Consider the following 27,868-nt stretch of genomic DNA (forward strand, 5'->3'; position numbering starts at 1 on the left):
ACTAAAAGACAGTATGATGAATTAGCTTAGATTTTTTGTTTGATAATAGAGATTAGCTGTTTTTTTTTAAATCAGTGTTTTTTTACTGTTTTAGACAAAATTGTATACAAATTAAAAATCATTTCAAAAGTATGAAGTTAGTAAAATATTTTGCAATACTAGAACCGAAAAAAATAATTAATATGTCAAATGCCGATATATTAAGTGAGTGTGAAAAGCTCATAAAAAAGTATTCATCTGTACACACACACACACACACACACACACTCTCTCTCTCTCTCTCTCTCTCTCTCTCTCTCTCTCTCTCTCTCTCTCTCTCTCTCTCTCTCTCTCTCTCTCTCTCTCTCTCTCTCTCTAACCCCCCCCCCCCCCACCAATATTGTAATTTAATCACACTTATTAAACAAGATTTATCAGCAGACGCATCCATCAGATAATTTTTTTTTTTTGACTTTTCAGAAATTTTTACTTTATTTATGTTATTTTTTACCCTGCCAGCTGCCTCTGATGAAAGAAGATGATTTAGTAAATTACAAATAATAAAAGATTATAAAAGAAATGCTATTGGTCAAAGTAGACTGTACAATTTTGGAATGTTGGCTATTGAGCATAAATATGCCAGGAAAATGGATTTTATTAATGATTTCGCAAATGTAAAAGGACTAAAAGTAACATTCTAACTTTTTCGTAAATTTATTAGTTGTAGTATAATTTTTTATGCTCATCAAATTGTATTTAATAAGTAGTATATTGTAATATTAATTTTCATGTTTTTGATGTTTGTAAAATTATAAAGAAATAGTAAATAAATTACATATTTATGTTATTAAAATGATTCAACATTTTTTTAAATATTATACCTAATTAAAATTTATTTTAATAAAAATAAGGAGCCCAAAATGATTTCTTGCCTAAGAGCCCAAAAAAAACTTAGCTACGGCACTAATTCCAGCCAATCCATTAGTTAGGAAATCTTTTCATACCCTGCACATGCAAGGTCCACTGTGGTGGTAATAGCCCATCTTGCTGAAATGACACATGTGGCTGCATATCTTTCAATTGAGGTGCAGGTAATTTAGAAAATTCATATCTAGGTAATTTGGGGAATTTAGCATTAGCAGTGGCAAATGATGCAAGAAAGAAAGCTGATACAATATCAGCAAAAAAAAAAAACACCCCTCCCATTTCACCTATTCATTCCTTCCAATAGTTTGTCTAGTTCTTCCTTGAATTTATTTCAGCTGTCAGCCTCCACAACAACAACAGCTGGAAACTTGTTCCAGCGATCAACCAACCACTGGCAAGTCCCCTCTGTGCCCTCTCATGTGTGTGGTCTGAGCAAGAGGAAGATTCCATTCAGCATTGAGCTTGATCAATCCATTCAAAGCTTTAAACACCTCAATCATATGCAGTACTCAAGATGTGGCCTGACCATTGCCTTGCAAAATGGGAAAATCACTTTATCTTCCCTGCTATCAAAAATCCTGTATATCATTGACAAAACTGCAGGAGCTGTCCTGGAAGCCTGTCTGCACTGTTCAGATAACTTCATATCTGACTACACAATTACCCACAGGTCTTTTTCATTTCCTACTACCCTGAGTGTAGTGCCACATTACTCTGGGGTTACTGCTACCCATATGCAGTACTTTGCATTTATCAATGTTAAACTTCAACTGTCACTTCTCAGGTCATCTGCCTAACTTTTATAGATCCTGTTGCAGTAACATACCATCATTAAACACCCAGCCAAACTTTATATCATCTGCAAAAATGGATATGAAGCCTAATAAGCCTTCATCAATATCACTGATAAATTGATAAATATAAAAAACAACTGCCACAACACCAAACCCTGAGAGAGTCCACTAATAACATTAGTCCATGTAAAGAAGAGCAATGTCCATCGATTACTACTCTCAGTTTTCTTCAACTCAACCATCCCTTTATCCATATCAGCAACTCTCTGTTAATGCCATACTGCTACAATTTGTACAGCAACAGCATTTTATGTGCAACAGTCGTGTATATCACATGACAGTAGTGGGCGGATTTGCTAACGCTGCGCCCATGCTGCCATCCATAGTTCATTGTTCGTCTATATAATCTGGTTAAGATTACTTTTTGTCATTGGTGTGACTTTGCACTGGAGCTTTTGTATCTGTCCTATTTTTAATTTCCGCTATTCAAGTCATTGGTGGTTCGATCTGGGGATCAGATGGCGGACTGATCTTTCCGTCGACTCACCTTTGCAGCAATTTGTCTAGTGATTAAAATGCAGCGATTCCCTGATCATTATTGGCCTTGTGTTCGTTGAGATGGGTCATAATGGTCAGTCTATTTTTGGTTTATTTTTGTTTTATTCTATTGTAGTTGGTATACATCTCTGCTGGTGATATTTCACATAAATTTGGACTTGGTGCCCGTCAGAGGGGGCACCGTTAAATTTCTATTTAATTGGCATTCAAAATTTAATTGATTATTATCGTTGCATTTAGATGTTCAAAATTATCTTGGAGTTTCTGCTGTAATATTTTTACTCTTGTTACCCTTCTCTTCCCTCCCTGTTGGTTTGATTGTTATGTTTAATTTTGACTATTTTTGCTCTTCTGTCTTGCCATGCTACTGGCATTATTTTTTTTTATTTATTTATATATATATATATATATGGGGGGGTCCACAAACTTTTTTTTTCCTCCCTTTTTTGAAGGGGTCTGTAAACTTTTTTTCATTTTTTAAAGGGTCCATAGATCTCAGTAGTTTGAGAACCACTGCATATGTGACAATTGTGTCTGTTAATGTTACCAGACAGGTTAAATGTTGGTTCATCACTAAAAATTACATTTTCCAGAAAGTGTTCTTATTCATGTATACAGTGGTGAATGTGAACATCAAACTCATCTCGCTGGGGTTTGTCGTGAGGCTTAATTTGCTGGATTATTTGCACTTCGTAAGCATAAAATTTATTCTTACAAACTACCCTGTGCAATACTGCTCACATCATTTGCAGCTGCAGACTTCCCCAGCAGACAGATTTTGTAGGACTTCAACTAAACACTTACTCCTGAATTTCTGAAACTTTGTCTGCAGATACACTTGGCCTACCTGTTCCTTTCTAGTGCAGCACACTGCCAGTTTCTTGAAATTGTTTTAACTATCGCGTCATTGATTATTCCACAAGTGGATCTTTCTGGAATTCCCATTAAAAACATCTCTTTACAGTCACTGGAGATTTGGTAGCCCATAGCCACAACACACACACACACACACACGCACACGGTGCTTCCTTAGCCAGGTGGGAAGGAGCAGCAGTGCATAGCACACACCAAATACAGAGGATGCAGAAAGGTCAGGGAATGACCACTGCATATTCCCGGAGCAATATGGCTTTAGTTGCTAATGCTCCTAAAAACCAAATAACAACAACAACAACACACACTGCTTTTTCCTGCACTATCGTAATGCTTGGCTGGCAACCTCCTGAGAAAAAACTCATTGAGTTACTTTGATAACTCACAAACCATTTTAAAATACCTATTGCAATAAAATTTTAATCAAGCTCCATAATCAGGTGAATAATTTATCGACATCCTGTATAACTACCCAAAATCCTGCAAGCAAATTCCAAGATCTAGTGAGGTTTAGGTCCCTCCCTGAGATTTGGGAGGTTTAACTGTGTGTGCGTGCGTGCGTGCGTGCGTGTGTGTGTGTGTGTGTGCATATGAGAGAGATATACTTCTTTTCCTAATTATTACAAAAATTTAAATTTTCATAATTTATACAGATAACAAACTGTCATCATTTAAAAACAGTTACAATAAAAGAAATCTTGATTAATGAATACCTTTCCTGTTAGATTACTTCCTCTGGGCATTCCAACAACCACATCTGCATCACTGTCTCCAGTGAACTCCCCTACAGCTGCTGAATAGCCTAATAAGAGATGTGTTCATCAGTAACTATCAAAAGTAAACTTCACACAATTTTGTATAATAAAATGTAATAGGAACATCCTGTAAAAAGTTCACAGATCCTTTTATCCCAGAAATCATGATTTTGTGTTATTACTGCAAAAGTTTGGTGTGTCTGCCTGTTTCTCAAATGTATAAAATACAGACAGAAAGAGAGTAAAAAGTCTGCAACAATTGGTTATTGATTTAAATATTCTTGGATATCCAAAGTCAGTCAAATCAAATATGAATATATTAGTATTAGTAGTAGAAAATGATGGAAGAAACAAGTTTATCCAGATCAGAAAAAATAAAATAACTTGTGCACTTCATCTGCTCATCCCATTTAATAATTTGTCATTCTTCTTTAAATTTATTCAAAGATAAATTCCACAACACACAATGGAAGTTCGTTCCAACAATCAGTTACTCAGTTAATGGCAGTGTGCTACTGCAACAGGATCTAGATAATTTGGGCAGATGGGCTAAGAAGTGGCAACTGAAGTTTAACCTTGACAAATGCAAAGTACTGCATATGGGTAGAAGTAACCCTAGAGAAATGTACCAATTGTGTGGTACTACACTTAAGGTGGTAGAAACTGAAAAATACCTGGGAGTAATTGTGCAGTCAGATATGAAGTTTTCTGAGCAATGCAGACAGGCTGCTAGGGCAGGTCATGGGGTTTTGTCAATAATATATAGGAATTTTGCAAGCAGGGAAAAGGAGGTGATTGTCCCTCTGTATAAGGCAATGGTCAGGCCACACCTTGAGTACTGCATACAGGTCTGAAGGCCTCATTTTAGGAAGGATGTAGATTTACTTGAGCATGTACAGAGAAGGGCAACAAGATTGGTGAGGGGAATGAAGGGATCCTCTTACCAAGAGAGGCTTAAGTTCTGCAAATTGCAGTGGCTGGAGACTAGGCACCTGTGCAATGATCTGATTGAGGTGTATAAGGCCTTGAATGGGTTGAGCACGCTGAATTCTGATAGGATCCTTCCACTTGTTCAGATTACGAACCTAAAGGGGCATAAATTCAAATTAAGAAAGGACAGATGTAAAATAGATGTGCGGAAATTTGCCTTTAGCCAGCGGGTGGTTAATTGCTGGAACAAACTTCCATCTGTCGTGTTTAAGTTGATAGGTTGAATAAATTTAAGGAGAAACTGGACAGGCATTTGGAGGGAATGGTGTGATTTTTTTTTTTTTTTTTTTGGCTGATGCTGCATAAGCTCATACACTTGCTTTCTTGCATCACATGCCACTACTACTACTACTCTCTGGCTGAAAGCAACTTTTTGCATACCCATCCTTTTCCAATTTAAATGTGTCCCCACCACATGCATAACATCGGAGAAAAAATAAGGCATCAGCATTTAGTTTACTCTATCCACTGAAAATCTTAAATACTTCAATCAGGTCTCCTCACAGATGCAGAGAGTCTAAAATTTACAGAACTCAAATCTTTTTTTTTTCAAATATTCATTAATAAATGGATATTATAGGTAATATGCATTAAATTAAATACATATGTATTAAATTTATAGGTGATGTGTATTAAATTGATAATATACAGTAAACTCTTGATTTTCCGGGATAGATGGTAAAAAACAAATCCCAGATAATCGATTTCCCGGTTAATCCAAAAATACAGAAGTCCCGACATAACATACAAGGACTTCTTACTTCGTTGAGTTTTACGTAACTCGGGAATGACTAGTAACATATTGCTACTGTATTATTGACAAATCTGAATTCAGCGCAATACTTGTTAATGTTTGCCCATTTTCATACATTCTTATTAGTTTAATTTTTCTGATCCAAATCTATGGCTTTCCTTTTCTTAGTAGATTTACTAGTACCAGTTCTTGTTCTCTTAGTCGTCAAGATAATAGGCACCATGATAACGGTCAAAATGAAATTTTCTGTAAAGAACTTCACAACGTTAAGGCGAAAACTCACTATTATCATCCCGTGTGAACTAAAGCACATTTCTGGAGGTCAACAAAAAACAATTTGCACTTTCTGTTTTATTGGGCTCTTCTGTTAGCGCAATCTATTATAAATGGGTAGTAAACTCGATCTTATTGCATTTGCAATAATACCAATAGCTGGAATTCTGTGGGTTTTTACGTTATTTCTGAAGTGTGTGTCCCCTTCACTGAAATCTTCAGTCATATAAAAAAAACAAATAATTGTAAGAATATTCTTTTTTTTTTCCTATTTTTTGCTTGTTACTCCATATCTCACTTGTGCAATTTGTGCATGCCGTGATCGTCGTTCACGATCACGGCATGCACAAAAAAAAAAACCTGAGTGAAAACAAATTTACATAAATCCATAGTTGCATAAGTCGGGAACTTACTGTATCGAAAAATGTTAAGCAACTTAAACATTTATGTTTAGGTTGCTGAATTAGGTTGCGTAAAAAATATGGCAATAGATAAAAAAACTTACCACGTACTACTTACATGTTCAATACGATGCTTCCCTTTATTTTTACAATGTCGATTTTAATTCTAATAGTTTCCCTTTATTTTTTACAATGTTGCATATGGTTTGGTCACCAACGCTATAATGGTTCATTAGAGATTTAACGGATGCACTGTTTTCAAACTTTTGAATAATTTCAAGTCTTTGTTTAACTGAAAATGCAACTCTTTTGCGTTTACCCATCATTTTCGCGATTTCTAAACAAAAAAAAATATATATATATGTATACAGGGTGTTTCAGTTAAACGTTTCAGAACTTCTAAGAGGGGTAGGGTACATCCTGACAACTCGAAATCATATAGCAATATGGGGTCGGAAATGCTTTCCTGAAGCGGTATTGTACACAGAAGTCGTCGTGCAACATCGTGCAGCACAGATTCGATTTTCGGTCAATGTATGGGCCGGTATTATGGGAGATCACCTCATCGGACCTTACCTGTTACCGTGTCGTCTAACCGGACCTATCTACTTGATCTTTCTGCAGCAAGTATTGCCACAAGTATTGCCACAACTCCATCGTGTTGGAACCCCTGCCCATTATAGCGGAGATGTTCGTAACTACCTGGATGTCACATTTGGTCAACAGTGGATCGGACGTGGTGGTCCCGTGCGTTGGCCTGCTCGGTCACCCGACCTATCATGTCTTGATTTTTATTTCTAGGGTCATATGAAATCGCTAGTTTATGACACTCCTGTTGACAATGCTGAGGAGCTGGTTGCAAGAATCGCAGTAGCTGCCGAAGAAATTCGAAATTCGCCTGGAGTATTCCAGAATGTTCGGATGTCCATGCGTCGGAGATGTGAGGCGTGCATTGTAGCCCGTGGAAGAAACTTCGAACACTTACTTTAATCCATGTACCTTTTGCTTCTTTTCATGTATTATTAAAACGATTTCTCACTTACGGTCTCTTTTCTTTATGGTGCTTCTGTGTACAACACCACTTCAGGAAAGCATTTCCGACCCCACATTGCTATATGATTTCGAGTTGTCAGGATGTACCCTACCCCTCTTAGAAGTTCTGAAACGTTTAACTGAAACACCCTATATATATATATAAGGAAATCAAATTACATATACAACTACAGCTTTCAAGAAACATACTTTCCCTTCTTTAGCAGACTATATGAAAAAATAAACCACAAAGAAGCAAAAGGGGGCTTTTGTTGTTGTTATTCAGTTTAATAACACAAGGGCTACTTATGCCATATTGTGTCTGTTCATCATTAATTCACACGAAGCAAAGGGAAAATTCAGGAAAATTCTGAATACGATTGTACAGGAGATGATGAACAAGTTTACATATAAAAATGGCAGTTATAAATACTTTGAACATTAAATACTTTTATGGATTGTTACAAAATATATGATAAATCCTCAAGTCACTGGTCACTATTAAACACTACAAAGAACGAAACCATAACTTAGTTCATTAATGACTGATCACAATAAAAAAGTGGAATTTTTACACAAAGAATCTCATCTATTCTCTTGAGACCCAGTTGCAAGTAGGCTGATCATTTTACCAGATTTGGCCCCATCTCATCTAACTGTGCAACATGCTGTGATGCATGCTATCTAAAATCACTATATTGTCCTCAAGACTTAAGCTAATACTCCAAACATAAGTTAAATCCTATTCCTAAGCATGCAAACCTACAAGAACAAAAACACTTCAGGACCATCTTTATTTTCTTCTCTTACTAAGAGAGTACATGGGGAAGAGGAATACCACCCATGACTTTCCAAACAAGTTTTGTATCCATTTATTATGTTGGGGGGAGGGGTCCAGCCCATCGTCTACAGGCTTCATGTAGCCAGTGGCTAATTTCTTAATATTTTGTGGCCAGCGAGGCTCTAAATGTTATGCCCCATCAAGCTTAAAACAGAATGTCACAAAATATATTTCCCACTGACTTTTGAAAATATCCATTTTTAGATTTTCAGTAATATTTGCTAATTATTAAATGCAAAAAAATTAAATTGTAAATATAAGTGATAAACATAAAAAATTAGATTCTATTTCCAAAAATACATAATTAGTGGTACGGAACTGTTCTTGTGGCCTGTGACCTGCTTCCTGGGAGATGCTATGCAACCTGCATGCACCCTTCAGAATTTTATCTGTTTGACTAAGTATAAAAAAAAAAAAAAAAAAAGTTGGGTACCCCCAAACTATGCCATCTTAGCATGTTCAACTGAAATATGTAATCTTCATCTAATTTCTTTAATTTATGCAACACAGAAAAAGGAGAATCTTCACTGTTTATTCCTTAATATCACTGCTGCTTTCAGTTCAGTTTCTTTTGATCCTATGATACTTCAAACTATTGCTGCACCTTGAAATTCCCTGAATCCACTCACTGCCCCAAGAAAAGGTTAATATCAACCTTCTCAATCTATCACGTATAGCTCAACATCATATCAATGACTTCCTGTGTTACATTGAACATTCTCAATCTTATCGATGACTTCCTGCATTATACTGAACATTTGGGTTTGAATGTTGAATGTCAACCTCTTGAAGACCAAATACTGTTCGCTCCTTCCCTAACCTCCATTTTCCTACTAGTCAGAATCATCAATTCAAAAATAATTTTTCGTGTAAATCATTAAATTTTAAAGTATACATCTGGATTATAAATTTAGTATGCTAGTCTGCTGTGCAAAGCTTCATTCTACCATCCACGTAGCCTACTGGAATGTGAAATTGAACTTACTCAAAATCCAGATACATCCAGAAATATTTTCCATCTATAATCCATCTCACTTCCTCTTTTCCTCACTAATCTGATCTTTAATTTCAAATCCATCCTACAACTTATCACGTACACAATATTTTACCATTAGTTGATTAAGTGCCAACTTGGACCTCCTTGACATTAAATTTACCAATAAATTGAAATTATTCCTGTTAACTGTCCACTAGCAACACAAAATTATGTAATGCCTTTTATTCCTGATAGCTGGTCAAAGTGACTTCCTCAACATTTCAGACTTCCTTTAAGAATTCCATCCAAGACTTCTAGAGCCACTGTTTCTCCAGTCTAAACTTAATGTAAGAATGAGTTGATTGAAAATGAGATTTCAGTTGTCTAAAATTAAGTTACCATGGGTGTAAGTTTAGCGATTGGTACTACTACTGCTACTGAATAGTAGGGCACGCTGGCTGTTCTACACACATGGGGGAGTGCTTCTATATGCAGCAAACTCAGAATGGCACTTGCAAATGGGAATATCTAAGCTAGTGCTACAGTGTTATTCAACGTCTTACAGTGGAAGGCATCTCGCCAACAGAAATTCACTGACATATGGAAAAGGTGATGTTAACAATTACATATCATGTGCAGTGTATGAATGGAAATTCATTACTGCAAAGGAATAAAACTCTGGGTGGATGACACTCACCCAGGACAATCACACACAGCTGTCACAAAAGAAAATGTTACATTAATAGATAACATCATCAGGACAAAATTGTGTACCACAGTTAATGTGGTCAGGGAGGTGGATATCAGTCATAGCTCTTCCCATGACATTCATCTCCGATTTCTGTTTTCAGAAGACTGAAAATTGATCTGGCAGAACTGCAATTATACATGGATCATGAAGTGAAGGAAGAATGGCGTGCCAATAGCAACCAAAAGACTTTTGGGAGCAGGATATGAAAAATTTCGTATACCAATGGAATATATGCCTAAACTGTAGCAAATATTAAAAATTTTTAAAAAAATAATAAAATAAATGACAATTATTTGTAAAAATTTTTTTTTTTTATTTTCATTTAATTCACCCTTAGATCTATGTCATCATCTGTCGATGACAGTCAGGCTGATCACCCATTTTGACCTTGACGTGTGACTCCACAGCAAGAGGTAAAGAAAGAAGAACATGCTTCTACCTCATTTGATTAGAAATAAACAATTTTATATAAATAAATCATTTTCAGTTAACTGGTGTTAATGATTGTCCTCCATGGCAACTTAGTCGCCACAGACATTATTGTTGACCACTTGTTTGCAGGGATCTGAGTTCAATTTGTGTCGATACCTGAAGGAATTTATAAGGACTGTAGTTAGCCAATTATTCCCATGAGTTTTTCCAAATTTTTTGTACAAATTGGGGAACAAAGAAAGATGCTTCTACACACAAAATAAACAATATGCACACGAGCAACAAGTTCCAGTGCTCTATTTTAGTCAATGGTTTTCAACATGGCAAGCATGAATAGAAATAATGCATAGACTCAGACTCCACTAATTGAATGGAAGAGAGCAGTGCCTGCTTATCACTTAATGTTTTTATAAGCCTATGATTATAGTTAATTATGGAGACTTCATTAACTGCTTATATAGCATTAGCATTAGTAGAGACAAATGATGCAAGAAAGCAAGCTTAAATAGTATCAGCCAAAAAAAAAAAAAAAAAAAATTCCCATTTCACCTGTCCATCCACTCCAAATGCTTCTCTAGTTCTGCCTTGAATTTATTTAAGCTGTCACCTTCCACAATGACAGATGGAAGTTTGTTCCAGCAATCAACCACCTACTGGCTAAAGGCAAATTTCTGCACATCTAATCTACAATTGTCTTTCCTCAATTTAAATTTATGCCCCCACAGGTGCAGAATCTGAGCAAGAGGAAGAATTCCATCATCGCTGAGCTTGCACAAACCATTCAAGGCCTTAAACATCTCAATCAGATTGCCTCGCAGCTGCCTAGTCTCCAGAAGCTGCAATTTGCAGAATTTAATCCTTCCGTGATAAGAGTAACCCTTTGTTCCACTCACTACTCTCATTGCCCTTCTCTGTACTCATTCTAGCAGCTTTACATCTTTCCCTAAAATAAGGCCTCCAGACCTGTATTCAGTGCTCAAGGTGTGGCCTGACCATTGCCTTATACAAGAGGACAATCACCTCCCTATCCCTGCTAGCAAAATTGCTGTATATAATTGACAAGATACCATGAGCTGCTCTTGCAGCCTCTCTGCACTGCTCAGAAAACTTCATATCTGACTGCACAGTTCCCTGCAGGTCTTTCTCATTCTCCACTACTCTGAGCATAGTACTGCACAGTTGGTATGTTACTCTGGGGTTACTGCTACCCATATGTGGTACTTTGAATTGTTAACTTCAGTTGCCACCTCTCAGCCCATCTGCTCAACTTTTCTAGATCCTGTTGCAGTTGAATACCATTTTTACTGTCATTAACAGTCCTACCAACCTGCATATCATCTGCAAACTTGGACATTAAGCCTGATATACCTTCATCAATATACTATCATTGATGAATATAGAAAACAACAATGAGCCCAACACAGACCCCCGGGGGACTCCACTAATAACATCAGTCTATGAAGAGCAGTGTCCATTGATTACCACTCTCTGTCTTCTTCCATTCAAGCAGCTCTTTATCCATAGCAGCAACTTGCACTTACTGCCATGCTGCTCCAACTTGTACAGTAGTCTTCCATGTGCAACAGTATCAAAAGCTTTCCTAAAATCAAAGTACCGGGTGGTTATAAAAATAACTTTCCTTATTCAGGAGACCCTAGTGTCAACACAGCCAGAGAAAGTGCTGTGAAAATCGGTGGATATATCATTAGCATTAGCATTAGAGGCATGTGATGCAAGAAAGCAAGCTTATTCAGCATCAGCCAAAAAAAAAAAAAAAAAACACCACTCCCATTTCACCCCTCCGTTCGTTCAAAATACCTGTCCAGTTGAGCTTTAAATTTGTTTAGGCTATCAACTTCAACAACAAGTGATGGAAGTCGGTTCCACCAACCAACCACCCGCTGGCCAAAGGTAAATTTCCACACATCTATCCGACATCCATCCTTCCTCAATTTGAATTTATGCCCTCTGAGGTGATTATTCTGAGCAAGATGAAGAATCCCATTGGCATTGAGCATGCTCAAACCATTCAAAGCCTTATACACCTCTATCAGATCACCTCGCCGGTGCCTAGTTTCCAGACTCTGTAATTTGCAAAACTTAAGCCTTTCTTCGTAAGAGCAACCCTTTGTTCCATTCACTAATCTTGTTGCCCTTCTCTGTACCCGTTCCAGAAGCTCTACATCCTTCTTGAAATGAGGCCTCCAGACCTGTATACAGTACTCAAGATGTGGCCTAACCATTGCCTTATACAAGGGAATAATCACCTCCTTATCCCTGCTAGAAAAATTCCTGTATATCATTGACAAGACACCATGAGCTACTCTTGTAGCTCGTCTGCACTGCTCAGAGAACTTCATATCTGCCTGCACAATTACCCCCAGGTCCTTTTCATTCTCCACCACTGTCAGTGTAGTACCGCAGAGTTGATACGTTGCTCTGGGGTTACTGTTTCCCATATGTAGTACTTTACATTTGTCAATGTTAAACTTCATTTGCCACCTCTCAGCCCATCATTTAGAAGAAAAATGCATGGGATACATACAAATTAATGGGTGACGTGGAAGCCTATGATAGATATAAGTTGGTCTGTAACCAAGTCACAAAGGAGATTAGGCAGGCAAAGGCAGACTACGAAAAATCCTTGGCAAAGGATGCAAAGAAAAACAGAAAGGAGTTCTTTACATACTTGAACTCGAGAAGGAAAGGGATGAATCAGATTGGTCCACTGGATATTGATGGTTCAACAGTTGAGGATCCTGCTCAGGTGGCTAACAATCTAAACGAGTATTTTGCATCTACATTCACGCATGAGGAGTTATTCAGGAAGGAGAATGATGTAGGTAAAGTAAACATTGGCAGTGAGCTGGATGATTTTGTAATAACCGAGAGGAAAGTGGAGGCGAGATTGTTGAGGATAAACATAAAAAAGGCACCTGGGGTGGATGGGATCTATCCAGTTATATTAAAGGAGGCAGCAAAGGAAGTATGCAAACCCCTAGCCATAATTATGAGAGCTTCTTTGGACTCAGGGGAGGTACCCATAGACTGGAGATGTGCAAATGTAACCCCAATTCACAAAGGAGGATCAAAGGCTGACACAAGTAATTATAGACCTGTTAGTTTAACTTCTGTTCCAGGTAAATTAATGGAGGCACTGGTTAAAGAAGCACTGCAGGATCATCTAGACAAGAATTCAGTTATAGCTCAGACGCAGCATGGTTTTGTTAAGGGCAGGTCTTGCCTGACCAATTTGATTGGATACTATGATGTAGTCACAAAAGAACTGGATGCAGGGAATAACTTTGATATTATATATTTGGATCTTGGAAAGGCTTTTGATACTGTTGCACATGGAAGACTGCTGCACAAATTGGAGCAGTGTGGCATTGGAGGCAAATTGCTGCTATGAATAAGGGGATGGTTGAGTGGCAGAAGACAGAGAGTGGTAATCAATGGACACTGCTCAACGTGGACTAATGTTATTAGTGGAGTTCCTCAAGGTTCAGTGTTGGGTCTATTGTTGTTTTCGGTGTTTATGAATGATATTGATGATGGGATATCAAGTTTAATGTCTAAGTTTGCAGATGATACAAAGGTTGGCAGGGTCGTTAAGGACACTACTGACGCTATGCTGCTGCAACAGGATCTGGAAAGGTTGAACAGATGGGCTGAGAGGTGGCAAATGAAGTTTAACATTGACAAATGTAAAGTACTACATATGGGTAACAGTAACCCCAGAGCAATGTATCAACTCTGCGGTACTACACTGACAGTGGTGGAGAATGAAAAGGACCTGGGGGTAATTGTGCAGGCAGATATGAAGTTCTCTGAGCAGTGCAGACGAGCTGCAAGAGTAGCTCATGGTGTCTTGTCAATGATATACAGGAAGTTTTCTAGCAGGGATAAGGAGGTGATTATTCCCTTGTATAAGGCAATGGTTAGGCCACATCTTGAGTACTGTATACAGGTCTGGAGGCCTCATTTGAAGAAGGATGTAGAGCTGCTGGAACGGGTACAGAGAAGGGCAACAAGATTAGTAAATGGAACAAAGGGTTGCTCTTACGAAGAAAGGCTTAAGTTTTGCAAATTACAGAGTCTGGAGACTAGGCACCGGCGAGGTGATCTGATAGAGGTGTATAAGGCTTTGAATGGTTTGAGCATGCTCAATGCCAATGGGATTCTTCATCTTTCTCAGAATAATCACCTCAGAGGGCATAAATTCAAATTGAGGAAGGACGGATGTCGGATAGATGTGCGGAAATTTGCCTTTGGCCAGCGGGTGGTTGGTTGGTGGAACCGACTTCCATCACTTGTTGTTGAAGTTGATAGCCTAAACAAATTTAAAGCTCAACTGGACAGGTATTTCGAACGAACGGAGGGGTGAAATGGGAGAGGGTTTTTTTTTTTTTTTTTGGCTGATGCTGAATAAGCTTGCTTTCTTGCATCATATGCCTCTACTAATGCTAATGCTAAATGCTAATCTGTTCAACCTTTCCAGATCCTGTTGCAGCAGCATAGCGTCAGTAGTGTCCTTAACAACCCTGCCAACCTTTGTATCATCTGCAAACTTGGACATTAAACTTGATATCCCATCATCAATATCATTCATAAACACCGAAAACAACAACAGACCCAACACTGAACCCTGAGGAACTCCACTAATAACATTAGTCCACGTTGAGCAGTGTCCATTGATTACCACTCTCTGTCTTCTGCCACTCAACCATCCCCTTATTCATAGCAGCAATTTGCCTCCAATGCCACACTGCTCCAATTTGTGCAGCAGTCTTCCATGTGCAACAGTATCAAAAGCCTTTCCAAGATCCAAATATATAATATCAAAGTTATTCCCTGCATCCAGTTCTTTTGTGACTACATCATAGTATCCAATCAAATTGGTCAGGCAAGACCTGCCCTTAACAAAACCATGCTGCGTCTGAGCTATAACTGAATTCTTGTCTAGATGATCCTGCAGTGCTTCTTTAACCAGTGCCTCCATTAATTTACCTGGAACAGAAGTTAAACTCACAGGTCTATAATTACTTGTGTCAGCCTTTGATCCTCCTTTGTGAATTGGGGTTACATTTGCACATCTCCAGTCTATGGGTACCTCCCCTGAGTCCAAAGAAGCTCTCATAATTATGGCTAGGGGTTTGCTTACTTCCTTTGCTGCCTCTTTAATATAACTGGATAGATCCCATCCACCCCAGGTGCCTTTTTTATGTTTATCCTCAACAATCTCTCCTCCACTTTCTTCTCAGTTATTACAAAATCATCCAGCTCACTGCCAATGTTTACTTTACCTACATCATTCTCCTTCCTGAATAACTCCTCATGCGTGAATGTAGATGCAAAATACTCGTTTAGATTGTTAGCCACCTGAGCAGGATCCTCAACTGTTAAACCATCAATATCCAGTGGACCAATCTGATTCATCCCTTTCCTTCTTGAGTTTAAATATGTAAAGAACTCTTTTCTGTTTTTCTTTGCATCCTTTGCCAAGGATTTTTCGTAGTCTGCCTTTGCCTGCCTAATCTCCTTTGTGACTTGGTTACAGACCAACTTATATCTATCATAGGCTTCCATGTCACCCATTAATTTGTATGTATCCCATGCATTTTTCTTCTCTGCCACCTGTCTCATTAGTTCATCTGACAACCATTTAGGCCTAAACCTTGAACAATATTTCTTAGTTTGTATGTAAAGCCTGGTAGCCTCCAAGATTAGTTCCTTGAATGCTTCCCATTTTGAGTTTGCTGTTGGTAACATCATCAGTTGGTCCCACTGTATAGAATTTAAATACTGTCTCAGACCATCATAGTCGCCTTTACGAAAACAAAAACCCTTCCCTTTACCTCTGATGGTAGTTACCTCCTTGAGTAAATCCCACTTCAACACACTGTGATCACTGCCACCTAGTGGTTCATTTATCTGCAGATTCTTAATGCATGAAGAATCGCTACTGATAATCAGATCAAGAGTATTGCTCCCTCTTGTTGCCTCACAAACATGCTGATGTAGAAAACAATCATCCAATAAATCCACAAAAGCCTTGCTAGTGTGCGAGTGACCAACCCACAAATTCCAGTCAATATCTGGGAAATTAAAATCCCCCATTATAAGACTCTCTGATTTACTGGCCCACTCTATTTCCCTGTACAATATCTTATTATACTCATCAGAGTCATTAGGCCTATAGCACACTCCTACTCTCAATTTTGATTTCCCTATGCTTATTTCACACCAAACTGACTCGACACTGCCCTGTCCATCGATGTCGACTGGCTTCACTTCCTTGGACGTTATGTGTTTCTTAACTAATAGCATAACCCCTCCTCCCCTCCTGTCCTGTCTATCCTTTCTATACACATTGTATTCCCCAAATTCCAGTTCCGCATTACTTATATCTGTGTGACACCACGTCTCCGATATCCCAACAATATCTGCCCTTGATGTTTTGAGCAATACCTCAAATTCATCAAATTTATTTACCAAACTCCTAGCATTGGTGTACACGCAGGTATACATGCACCTGTTTCTATTCTTAGCTACCCTAACACAACCCATGTGTTTACTTGTACCGCAATGACTCCCAGCAGTCTCTGAAATATCCTGAATCTTGTTTTTCAGGCTTCTGCTCATTTCAATAGAAGCAGTGCAAGAATCACTTCCACCTCTGCCAGTGGCTACTGTTAATCTATTAGTCCTTGTATCCCCCCCAACTAGCAGTTTTCCGACCCACCTAACACTGCCTCGACAGCATCAGCAAAAATTCTTGCACCCTTTCTATTTAAGTGTATCCCATCCCTGTAGAATCGGTGGATATATCCATATGTGGTACTTTGAATTGTTAACTTCAGTTGCCACCTCTCAGCCCATCTGCTCAACTTTTCTAGATCCTGTTGCAGTTGAATACCATTTTTACTGTCATTAACAGTCCTACCAACCTGCATATCATCTGCAAACGTGGACATTAAGCCTGATATACCTTCATAAATATACTATCATTGATGAATATAGAAAACAACAATGAGCCCAACACAGACCCCCGGGGGACTCCACTAATAACATCAGTCTATGAAGAGCAGTGTCCATTGATTACCACTCTCTGTCTTCTTCCATTCAAGCAGCTCTTTATCCATAGCAGCAACTTGCACTTACTGCCATGCTGCTCCAACTTGTACAGTAGTCTTCCATGTGCAACAGTATCAAAAGCTTTCCTAAAATCAAAGTACCGGGTGGTTATAAAAATAACTTTCCTTATTCAGGAGACCCTAGTGTCAACACAGCCAGAGAAAGCGCTGTGAAAATCGGTGGATATATCATTTAGGGTATAGGTAAGTGATTTGTAGAAGGAAAAAAATTAGTTCAAATTTTAGTCATCAGGGGAGAAATTGGCACTGTAAACATGAGATGGAATACTTAACTTAGGATTAGATTTTAATATCAGAACTTAGAAATCTACAGATATTGTTATATGTGGTTTCCTTCACTTGAGATGACATTCTGAAAACGGAGTACTGTGTACGGCACAGTTTTGCGTAGCATCTCATTGAAGATGTTGGCTACATGCTGTTTAATGCTTGCTTTCAAATTGACAAGCATCTGTAGGCCACCAGGGTAAACTCTGTCTTTCAAATATCCCCATAGCTAGAAATAACAGGGATTGAGATCTGCTGATTGGGCTGGCCAGAACTGCAGAAAGTCTCTAGGATTTGTTTCCGAATGTAGAACACAGCAGTTCCTTCACTTGTCTACCAACATGGGGAGGGGCACCATCTAGCATGAACACTATGGTCTTCAAGCATTGCCATTCTTGCAAAGTGGGAATAATGTGATTTCTTTGAAAAGTGCAGTACCATGCACTAGTTATTGTGCACCTTACCATGAAGTGCAGACTCTTCAAAGAAAAATGGTCCAATTATAAACTCTGCTGTGAATCCACACCATACTATAACGTATGGACTTTGTAGTGGTCTTTCATGCACAGCAAATGGATGAGAAATTCCTCATATCCGGCAGTTTTGGGCTTCTACAGCCCCATGAAGAGTGAAATGTGCCTCATCAGACCACAAGATCATTCGAGCCCATGTATCATCAAGTTCCATATGAGCCAGAAATTGTAAAAGTCTACTTATTGTTGCTGATCACAGGACTAGTTCTTTCACTACATGAATCTTGTACAGGAAACAGGGTAAAATTATTCAATGCACTTTACGTACAGTAGACTAAGGGAGGTTCAAGTCTGACTGGTAGTGTTTTGCATTCTGACCTGGAAGCCATTGCAACCATCACTTCATTCACTACCTCCATTCCGAAACGTGGATTCCCTGCCTGGAATTACACCTAACTCCCCGGTCGCTTCAAATTTCTTTATTAGTTTTTGAAGCTCCACCGACGTCAAAGGTCCTTTACAGAACTACATGAATATCAGTCCAATCCGATATTCATGTAGTGCTGTATTAGCATTACTATTATTCTGGTAGAACAGTTTTACTAAAAAGAGCACATTCCTTTTTTGTAAGAGCCATAATGGTTATTGACGGTGGCATTGGTCTTTATGCTTTTATCTAACAGGATGTCATTTGCATAAGCAGTGTGTCTTGAAGTAAATGAAACCTTTTTCATATGTGCAGCATCTTTTTCCCCTGGTGGCAGAAATTTGAACTAATTTCTTTTCTTCTACAGATCGCTTCCCCATACTCTAAATGACATACCCACTGTTTTTCACAGCACTAACTCTAACCGTTTTGACACTAGGGTCTCCTGAATAGGGAAACTTAGCGCTCGGTTTATGATATCTAGTTTGTTATTTATTTATTGTTATTTGGTTTTTAAGAGCATTAGCAACTTAGGCCATATTGCTCTGGGATATGCGGTGGTCATTCCCTGACCTTGCTGCATCCCCCGTATTTGGTGGTGACAGGCTCGAACCCCGGCCTAATCCAGAAGTGTGTGCTATGCACTGTTGCTCCTGCCCACCTGGCTACGGAGGTGCCTGATATCTAGTTTATGGAATTTTTGCATCTATTTTATGGAACTAAATGTGAATTATTTTTTGTATCTAGTTCCTTTGTGACCACATCAAAGTATCTGATCAAATTGTTCAGACAAGACTTCCCCTTAACAAACCCATGCTGTGTCTAAACTATGTACTTATGTAAACTCTAGAAGGAAGGGGATGAATCAGATTGGTCCACTTGAGATCGATGGGTCAACTGTTGATGACCCTGCTCGGGTAGCTAACAAACTAAATGAATATTTTGCATCGACATTCACACATGAGGAGTTATTCAGCGAGGGGAATGCCAGAGGTGTATTCAACTCTAGCAGTAAGCTAGAGAATCTTGTAATAACTGAGAGCAAAGTGGAGGAGAAATTGTTGAAGATAAACACAAGAAAGGCACCTGGGGTGGATGGGATCTATCCAGTTATATTAAAGGAGGCAGCAAAGGAGGTAAGCAAACCCTTAGCCATAATTATGAGAGCTTCCTTGGACTCAGGGGAGGTACCCATTGACTGGAGATGTGCAAATGTGACCCCAATTCACAAAGGGGGATCAAAGGCTGACACAAGTAATTATAGACCTGTGAGTTTAACTTCTGTTCCCGGAAAATTAATGGAGGCACTGGTGAAAGAAGCACTGCAGGATCATCTAGACAAGACTTCAGTTATAGCTAGGACACAGCATGGTTTTGTTAAGGGGAAGTCTTGCCTGACCAATTTGATTGGATACTATGATGCAGTCACAAAAGAACTGGATGCAGGGAATAACTTTGATATTATATACTTGGATCTTAGAAAGGCTTTTGATACTGTTGCACATGGAAGACTGCTGCACAAATTGGAGCAGTGTGGCATTGGAGGCAAGTTGCTGCTATGGATAAAGGGGTGGTTGAGGGGGAGAAGACAGAGAGTGGTAATCAATGGACACTGCTCATCGTGGACTAATGTTATTAGTGGAGTCCCTCAGGGTTCAGTATTGGGGCCTTTATTGTTTTCTGTATTTATAAATGATATTGATGATGGTATATCAGGCTTAATGTCCAAGTTTGCAGACGATACGAAGGTTGGCAGGGTTGTCAAGGACACTACTGACACTATGCTGCTGCAACAGGATTTGGAAAGGTTGAGCAGATGGGCTTCGAGGTGGCAAATGAAGTTTAACATTGACAAATGTAAAGTACTACATATGGGAAACAGCAACCCCAGAGCAACGTATCAACTCTGTGGTACTACACTGACAGTGGTAGAGAATGAAAGGGACCTGGGGGTGGTGGTGCAGGCAGATATGAAGTTCTCTGAGCAGTGCAGACGAGCTGCAAGAGTAGCTCATGGTGTATTGTCAATGATATATAGGAATTTTTCTAGCAGGGATAAGGAGGTGATTATTCCCTTGTATAAGGCAATGGTCAGGCCACACCTAGAGTACTGTATACAGGCCTGGAGGCCTCATTTCAGGAAGGATGTAGAGCTGCTGGAACGAGTACAGAGAAGGGCAACTAGATTGGTGAATGGGACAAAGGGGTTCTCTTACGAAGAAAGGCTTAAGTTTTGCAAATTACAGTGTCTGGAAACTAGGCACCAGCGGGGTGATCTGATAGAGGTGTACAAAGCCTTGAATGGTTTGAGCATGCTCAATGCTGATGGGATTCTTCCTCTAGCTCAGAAAAATCACCTGAGAGGGCATAAATTCAAATTGAGGAAAGACAGATGTAGGATAGATGTGCGGAAATTTGCCTTTAGCCAGCGGGTGGTTGGTGGGTGGAACAGACTTCCATCCCTTGTCGTGGAAGTTGATAGCCTAAATAAGTTTAAGGCTCAGCTGGACAGGTATTTCGAACGAAAAGAGGGGTGAAGTGGAAGTGGTTATTTTTATTTATTTATGTTACTTTTTTTTTTTTTTTTTTTTTTTTTTTGGCTGATGCTGCATAAGCTTGCTTTCTTGCATCAAACGCCTCTACTAATGCTAATGCTAATGCTAATGCTATAATTGCAGTCTTGTCTAGATGATCCTGCAGTGCTTCTTTAACTAGTGACTCCATTATTTTCCCCAGAAAAGAAGTTAAACTAACAGGTCTGTAATTACTTGTGTCACCTTTCAAATCCCCCTTTGTGAACAGGGGACACATTTGCACATCTCCAGTCCGTGGGGACCTCCCCTGAGTCCAAGGATGCCATCATAATCATGGCTAGGAGCCTGCTTACTACCTTTGCTGCCTCCTTTAATAAAACTGGATAGATCCCATCCACCCCAAGTGCCTTTCTTATGTTTAACTTCAACAATTTCTTCTCCAATTTGATCTCAGTTATAACAAAATCATTTAACTCCCTGTTACAGTTTGAAAAGCCTCGGGCCTCCACTTCCCTACAGAATTCCTCTTGTGTGAATATAGATACAAAATACTCATTCAGTTTGCCAGCTATCTGAGCAGGATAATCAACAGTCGAACCATCAATATCAAGTGGACCAACCTGATTCATCCCTTTCCTTTTAGACTTTATATAAGTAAAGAAGTCTTTACTGTTTTTCTTTGCATCCTTTACAAAAGATTTCTCGTAATCTGCCTTCACTTGCCTAACCCCCTTTGTGTCTTGATTACAGACTAGCTTATATCTACCATAGGCTTGTTCATAGCCTGATAATTTATATGCATTCCATGGATTTTTCTTCTCTGCAACAAGTCTCAAAAGTTCATCTGACATCCATTTAGGCCTGACCTTGAACAGTATTTCTTAGTTGGTATGAAAAGTTTAGTAGAGTCCAAGATTTTCTTTCTTGAATGCTTCTGATTTAGAATTTGCTGTTGGTAACATCCTGAGTTGGTCCCACTGTATAGAATTTAAAAATTGTCTGAGACCATTGCAGTCAGCTTTATGAAAGCTAAAACTCATCCCTTTACCCTTGATGGTAGTTACATCTTTAAGTAAATCTCACATCAGTACACTGTGATCACTGCCACCTAGTGGTTTCTTTTTCTGCAAATTCTTAATGCACGAATAATCACTGCTGATAATCAGATCAAGAGTAATACTTCTGCTGGTTGCCTCTTGAACATGCTGCTGTAGAAAACAGTCATCCAACGGATCCACAAAAGTCTTGCTAGTGTGTGTGACCAACCCACATGTTCCAGTTAATACCTGGGAAACTAAAATCTTCTATTATAAGACATTCCAATTTACTGGCCCACTCTATTTTTCTGCACAATTGTTTGTTGTATTCATCAGAGTCATTTGGCCTATAACACACTCCTACCCTCACTTTTGCTTTCCCAGTGCTTATGTCACACCAAACTGACTCAACATTGCACTGTCCATCTATGTCAATTGGATACATTTCCTTAGATTTTATGTGCTTCTTAACTGGCATCATAACCCCCCCCTTCCTATCCTGGCCTGTCTATCCTTTCTGTACACATTGTTCTCCCCAAATTCAAATTATGCACTGCTTATATCTGTCAGAGTAAAAAAATATGTAGCGGTCCTAAAGTCTTGAAACTTTATTAGACATTTGGACAGACAACTTCAGTAGTTGAGACCCGCTAATTTTCGTAAAATTGGACAAATGCTAATAATTTATTGTAATTTTTTCTTGTAAAGGATCTGCGATCTCATTATGGATTTAAAATAAACTTTGTGGATTTTTTTGAAAAGGGTAGTGTAGGCTCTTTTTGGAAATATTAAAGGAATATTATATATTTTATTTTAAAGCAGAAGAATACTCTTACCTGGGGTTTTCATCAGGAACAGCTGCATCTGGGCGAGGTGTAATTCAGAAGGTGTTGAAATTATTATTATTATTAACTATATGGTGCAAGGAAGCTTAAAGCTTATACTGCACCAGCCAAAAAAAAAAAAAAAAAAATTCCTGAGCTACTCTGTGAGAGAGAGAGAGAGAGAGAGAGAGAGAGAGAGAGAGAGAGAGAGTCAAAAGTAGAAGGGAATCACCAAGAAGAGAAGAATGATAATATCCAGCTCAGGACCCTGGGTGTGCCAATCCCATACTCACCAGATGTGAGCCCCTGGGGTAAAATTGCAATTATATGGAAGGAGGACGAAGGAAAAAGCCAGCTTTTGTCCTAAATCCTTGCATGGGGAGTAATTGTAGACATTGTCCATCTATGTCAACTGGATGCAGTTCCTTAGATTTTATATGCTTCTTAACTAGCATCATAACCCCTCTCCCTTCCTATTCTGTCTATCCTTTCTGTACTCATCTCCCTTTATGCCTACAATTATTCTCCATGCAGGGATTTAGGACAAAAGCTGGCTTTTTCCTTCGTCCTCCTTCCATATAATTGCAATTTCAACACCTTCTGAATTACACCTCACCCGGATGCAGCCATTCCTGATGAAAACCCTCGGTAAGAGTATTCTTCTGTCTTAAAATAAAATATATAATATTCCTAAAATTTAATATTCCTTTAATATTTCCAAAAATAGCCTACACTACCCTTTTCAAAAAAAACCCACAGAGTTTATTTTAAATCCATAATGAGACAGCAGATCCTCTACAAGGAAAAAATTACAATAAATTATTAGCATTTGTCCAATTTTACGAAAATTAGCGTGTCTCAACTACTCAAGTTGTCTGTCCAACTGCTTATATCTGCGTGACACCACATCTCTGATATCACAACAGTATCTGCCTTTGATGTCTTGACCAGAACCTCAAATTCAAATTTATTTACTATACTCCTAGCATTGGTGTACATGGAAGATATGGTAGACTTTCAGAATAAGGCACCTTCGGGGATTCAAGATGCCGTTTATTTCGATTTTTCTGTTATCTCGGCAGTTTTATTTTTAATATATTTAAAGCAGAAATAATGAGGCTAAATAAGAAATAGAGAGAATTAAGAATGCAATTTTATTAACTGCACATAAAAAACAAACATGTTGATGATCCAATGTTATCGTCTGCCATTAATACACTCCTACTTACACCCATTCTATTTTTTATTATTATACCAAGTTTGTCACTAAGCTTTAATGTTGTTTTTCTTTTTTTTTATGAAAACCCCAAACATGAAAGGTATCAAAACCTATAGTACTTAGTACCGTGCATGGGTTGAAGGAGAAGTATGGGGGGAGGGGGATGCCGGAAACTTTGCTCTAGAGACTAAACATGGGTTTCACCACTTCAAGCCTCCAATAAGCAAAGTGGTGGTATTTCACTGGTTGATGAAAGTCATCTACCACCTACTAAATTTTGTTCTTTTCTTCTCTGTATGAGGTTTATTAACTTTAGGAGCCATAGTGATGAGTTTTTAATTTAAAATAATTGTAAAACAGTGATATCAGTACAGAATTCACTTTCAAAATGGCAAACTTAAACAAATACAGTAATCACGTGACTTGCTGTTTTGTTTTCTAACAATGTAAGACATCTACGCTGTATGTAAACATCTGATCTCAATGTACCGTTGGCTTGAATGTTCCGTTATTTGGGGTGCTACTATTATGACAGTCTACTATACATGCGCCTATTCTTACTCTTAGTTACCCTAACACAGCTTATGCATTTACTTGTTCCATATTGACTCCCAGCAGTCCTTAAAATCCTCAGCACCTCACTTTCCAGGATGCTGCTCATTTCAATAGAAACAGTGCAAGAATCACTTTCACCTCTGCCTGCGGCTACTATTAATCTATTAGTCTGTGAATCCCCCCCCCACAAGCTAGCAGTTTTCCGACCAACCTAACAATGCTTCAATAGCATCAGCAAATATTCTAAATTAAAATTTAAATTAAATTTAAAATAAAAAATTTTAAAAAATAACTAATATACAAGTTAGTGCAATAATTAATGTACAATTAGTGCAATAACTTGTACATTAGTTAAATTCTTTATATAACCTGAGGCTTTAGCCCTAAACTATACCATAATCTAAATTACTCCACACATCCGGCATCTCTCATATTGTATATTTATATTTCACAACTGGGTTGTCATCATTGCAACACCAGGGTACCTGCCCACCCACTGATGAAGAGCCAACAAGCTCCAAAACAGTGCCTTAGGAGTGATGGTATCCGCTAATAATAAGTAACAATAGTCTTCTCCTATGGTGAAGCATTACTTATTCAAGGTAGTGCAATATCATGGCAACTCGTTGTGAAGGTATTCACAATATGAGATATACTTCATGATGCCAATTTTATAACTAATTAAGTAGTTGGCTATGTATTATCTATTGAAATGATGCAATTTCACTAATTTGTAAATTAGTCAAACTGTTTACATAACCTGAGGCTTTAGCCCTAAACTATACCGTAAAAAAAAAAAATTTAAATAAAAAAATTTAATTTAAAATATTCAAAAAAATAATTATGCAGATTAAAAGAAACACCCTATAGGTGTATCACTATTTCAAATAGCGGTATCTGACATTATACAGTCCTCAAAAATTTAAATAATATAATTTATGCTCTGTCTGTTCCATTTATCATTCATTACAAGTAAAAACAAGCATATGCAGAATTGGCTAAACTACGATTTGACCAATTATGTTACAAAATTCTTATATTTTTAATTCCTAAAGCTTGTTCAACTAATATAAATAACCAAGATTTAAGCAATAAAAAATGCAAGTTATTTAATAAGTTGCATAAATTCTAAGTATAGCATCATTACCAAGATAACTATCATCATCATATTCTGGTGCTTCAGAAGTGCTATGTTGTTCACTAGACTGAAGATTCCGTGAAAATACTTGCCCTGCATTTATAAATAGAAAAGAAGACATAATATCATATGATTGACTTAAAAAATTCAGCATTAAATTCATCAAAGTTTTAATATGATTAAAATTAATAAATTGGTTATCTATTATTGATTTATAACATTTCTCTTTATAACATTTCACATCTCTTGTTTACCACTTGTTTACCAAAAACAGACTAATGATTATTTTAAATCTTCCTCAAAATCATTCAATCAGTTCTATATTGATTAATTTCCTATCCCCACCCATCTTCACATCCAAATAAACATGTAATTCATTTTAAGGATAGGAAAAATAACCACCTTCATTTGTTATAGTAAACATATCAAATAATCTTACCTTGCCAGTACCAACTTCCAACTGCTCCAACATACAATCTTTTTCCATCCTGAAAAAATAATAATTTCTAATAATTTAACTATAGAAATGTAAATGTAAAAGAGGAGTTTCCACCAGTTAACTTCCAGCCTTCCTAGGAATGGTCAACAATGACTGCAGCTGATGTTTTACCCTAAGATGGCTTTTCTGATGCCAATACAGGCAACAATTCCGAACAGAATGTGCCTAAGAAAACTTTCCAGTAAACAAGAAAAAATACAGTAGCTTAACTAAGCTTGGATAACCATGACTTCAGGAAAGCTGGTAATCATCTGCCAGAAAATTCAATTGTAATATGAAAAACTATTGAAAGCAGGTATTGTATGGGATCACAGTTTATTTATTCAATTTGTAATAATAATAATACTCCTTTATTCTCAATATGATTACATTAAATATATATAAAGAATATATTATTAACATTAGTAGTGGCAAGTGAGGTGAGAAAGCAACACCATACAATATCAGCCAAAAAAAAAAAAAAAAAATTTATTCAAACTATCCACTTTCACAACACCAGATGGAAGTATGTTCCAACTATCAATTACTCTCTGGCTGAAAGCAAAATTTCAGCCATGTACCCTGTACCCACCCCTTTATGTTCCCTTGTGTGTGTGTGTGTTATCTGCAAAAGAATAAGAATGTATCACCATTTAGCTTACTCAATCCCTTTAAAGCCTTAAATAAGGTCTCCTCACTAGCATAGCTACCCTTTTTTGGGACCGGAGGCAAAGAACATGTTTGGACCTCTACTTAATTAATGAAAATTGCAAAAACAGGAGACAGCCAAAGACAGCCCCTAAAGGGCCCGGGCCCGGAGGCAATTGCCTTACCTGCCTACATGGTAGCTACGCCACTGGGTCTCCTCCTCACAGGGTCCTAGTTCCCAAGCACTGAAGTTTTTTACAGTAAGAATATCCTTTTGTGTCCTTGACTAATCTGGTTGTTCTTCTCTGTGCATGTTCCAAGAAATCCACATCTTTCTTAAAATGAAGCTTCCAAACCTGTGTGTAACACTCAAGATATGATCGAACCATTGCCTTATACAGTGAGATGTCCCTGCTGGCAAAATTTCTGTATATCATTGACATAACCCCATGAGTAGCCTGTCTGCACTGCTCAAAGAACTTCATATTGGACTGTACAATTACCCCTAGGTCTGTTTCTTTCTCCACCAACTTGAACAGTAGTACCCCAAATGGCATGTTATGCTTGGATTACTGCTGCTCATATACAGTACCAGGAATTTATTAATGTTAAAACACTTCTCAGCCCATCTGCCTAATTTTTATAGATCTTCTTGCAGTACTATGCTTGATCACTATGATTAACAATTCTGCCAACTTCTTTGTATCATCTACAAATTTAGACAATAAGCTTGATGTGCCTTCGTCAATATCATTAATACAAGGTACATTCAAAA

At 38.0% G+C, this 27,868-nt stretch overlaps 1 protein-coding gene across 1 annotated transcript in view; it reads right to left on the reverse strand.

Moving 5' to 3' along the window:
* LOC150079392 (integrin alpha-PS2-like) overlaps positions 1 to 27,868 on the reverse strand; it is a 514,720-nt gene that overhangs the window by 201,910 nt on the left and 284,942 nt on the right. The window contains exons 6-8 of the mRNA XM_090382299.1: positions 26,407 to 26,455; positions 25,977 to 26,060; positions 3,845 to 3,933 (exon numbers count right to left, since the gene is read on the reverse strand). Of these exons, the coding sequence (XP_090238425.1) occupies positions 3,845 to 3,933; positions 25,977 to 26,060; positions 26,407 to 26,455 (222 nt within the window). The remainder of the gene's footprint in view (positions 1 to 3,844; positions 3,934 to 25,976; positions 26,061 to 26,406; positions 26,456 to 27,868) is intronic.

This window comes from Mastigoproctus giganteus, chromosome 10, assembly GCF_048544385.1.
Source record: "Mastigoproctus giganteus isolate SK-2022 chromosome 10, ASM4854438v1, whole genome shotgun sequence".
Lineage (NCBI taxonomy): Eukaryota > Metazoa > Arthropoda > Arachnida > Uropygi > Thelyphonidae > Mastigoproctus > Mastigoproctus giganteus.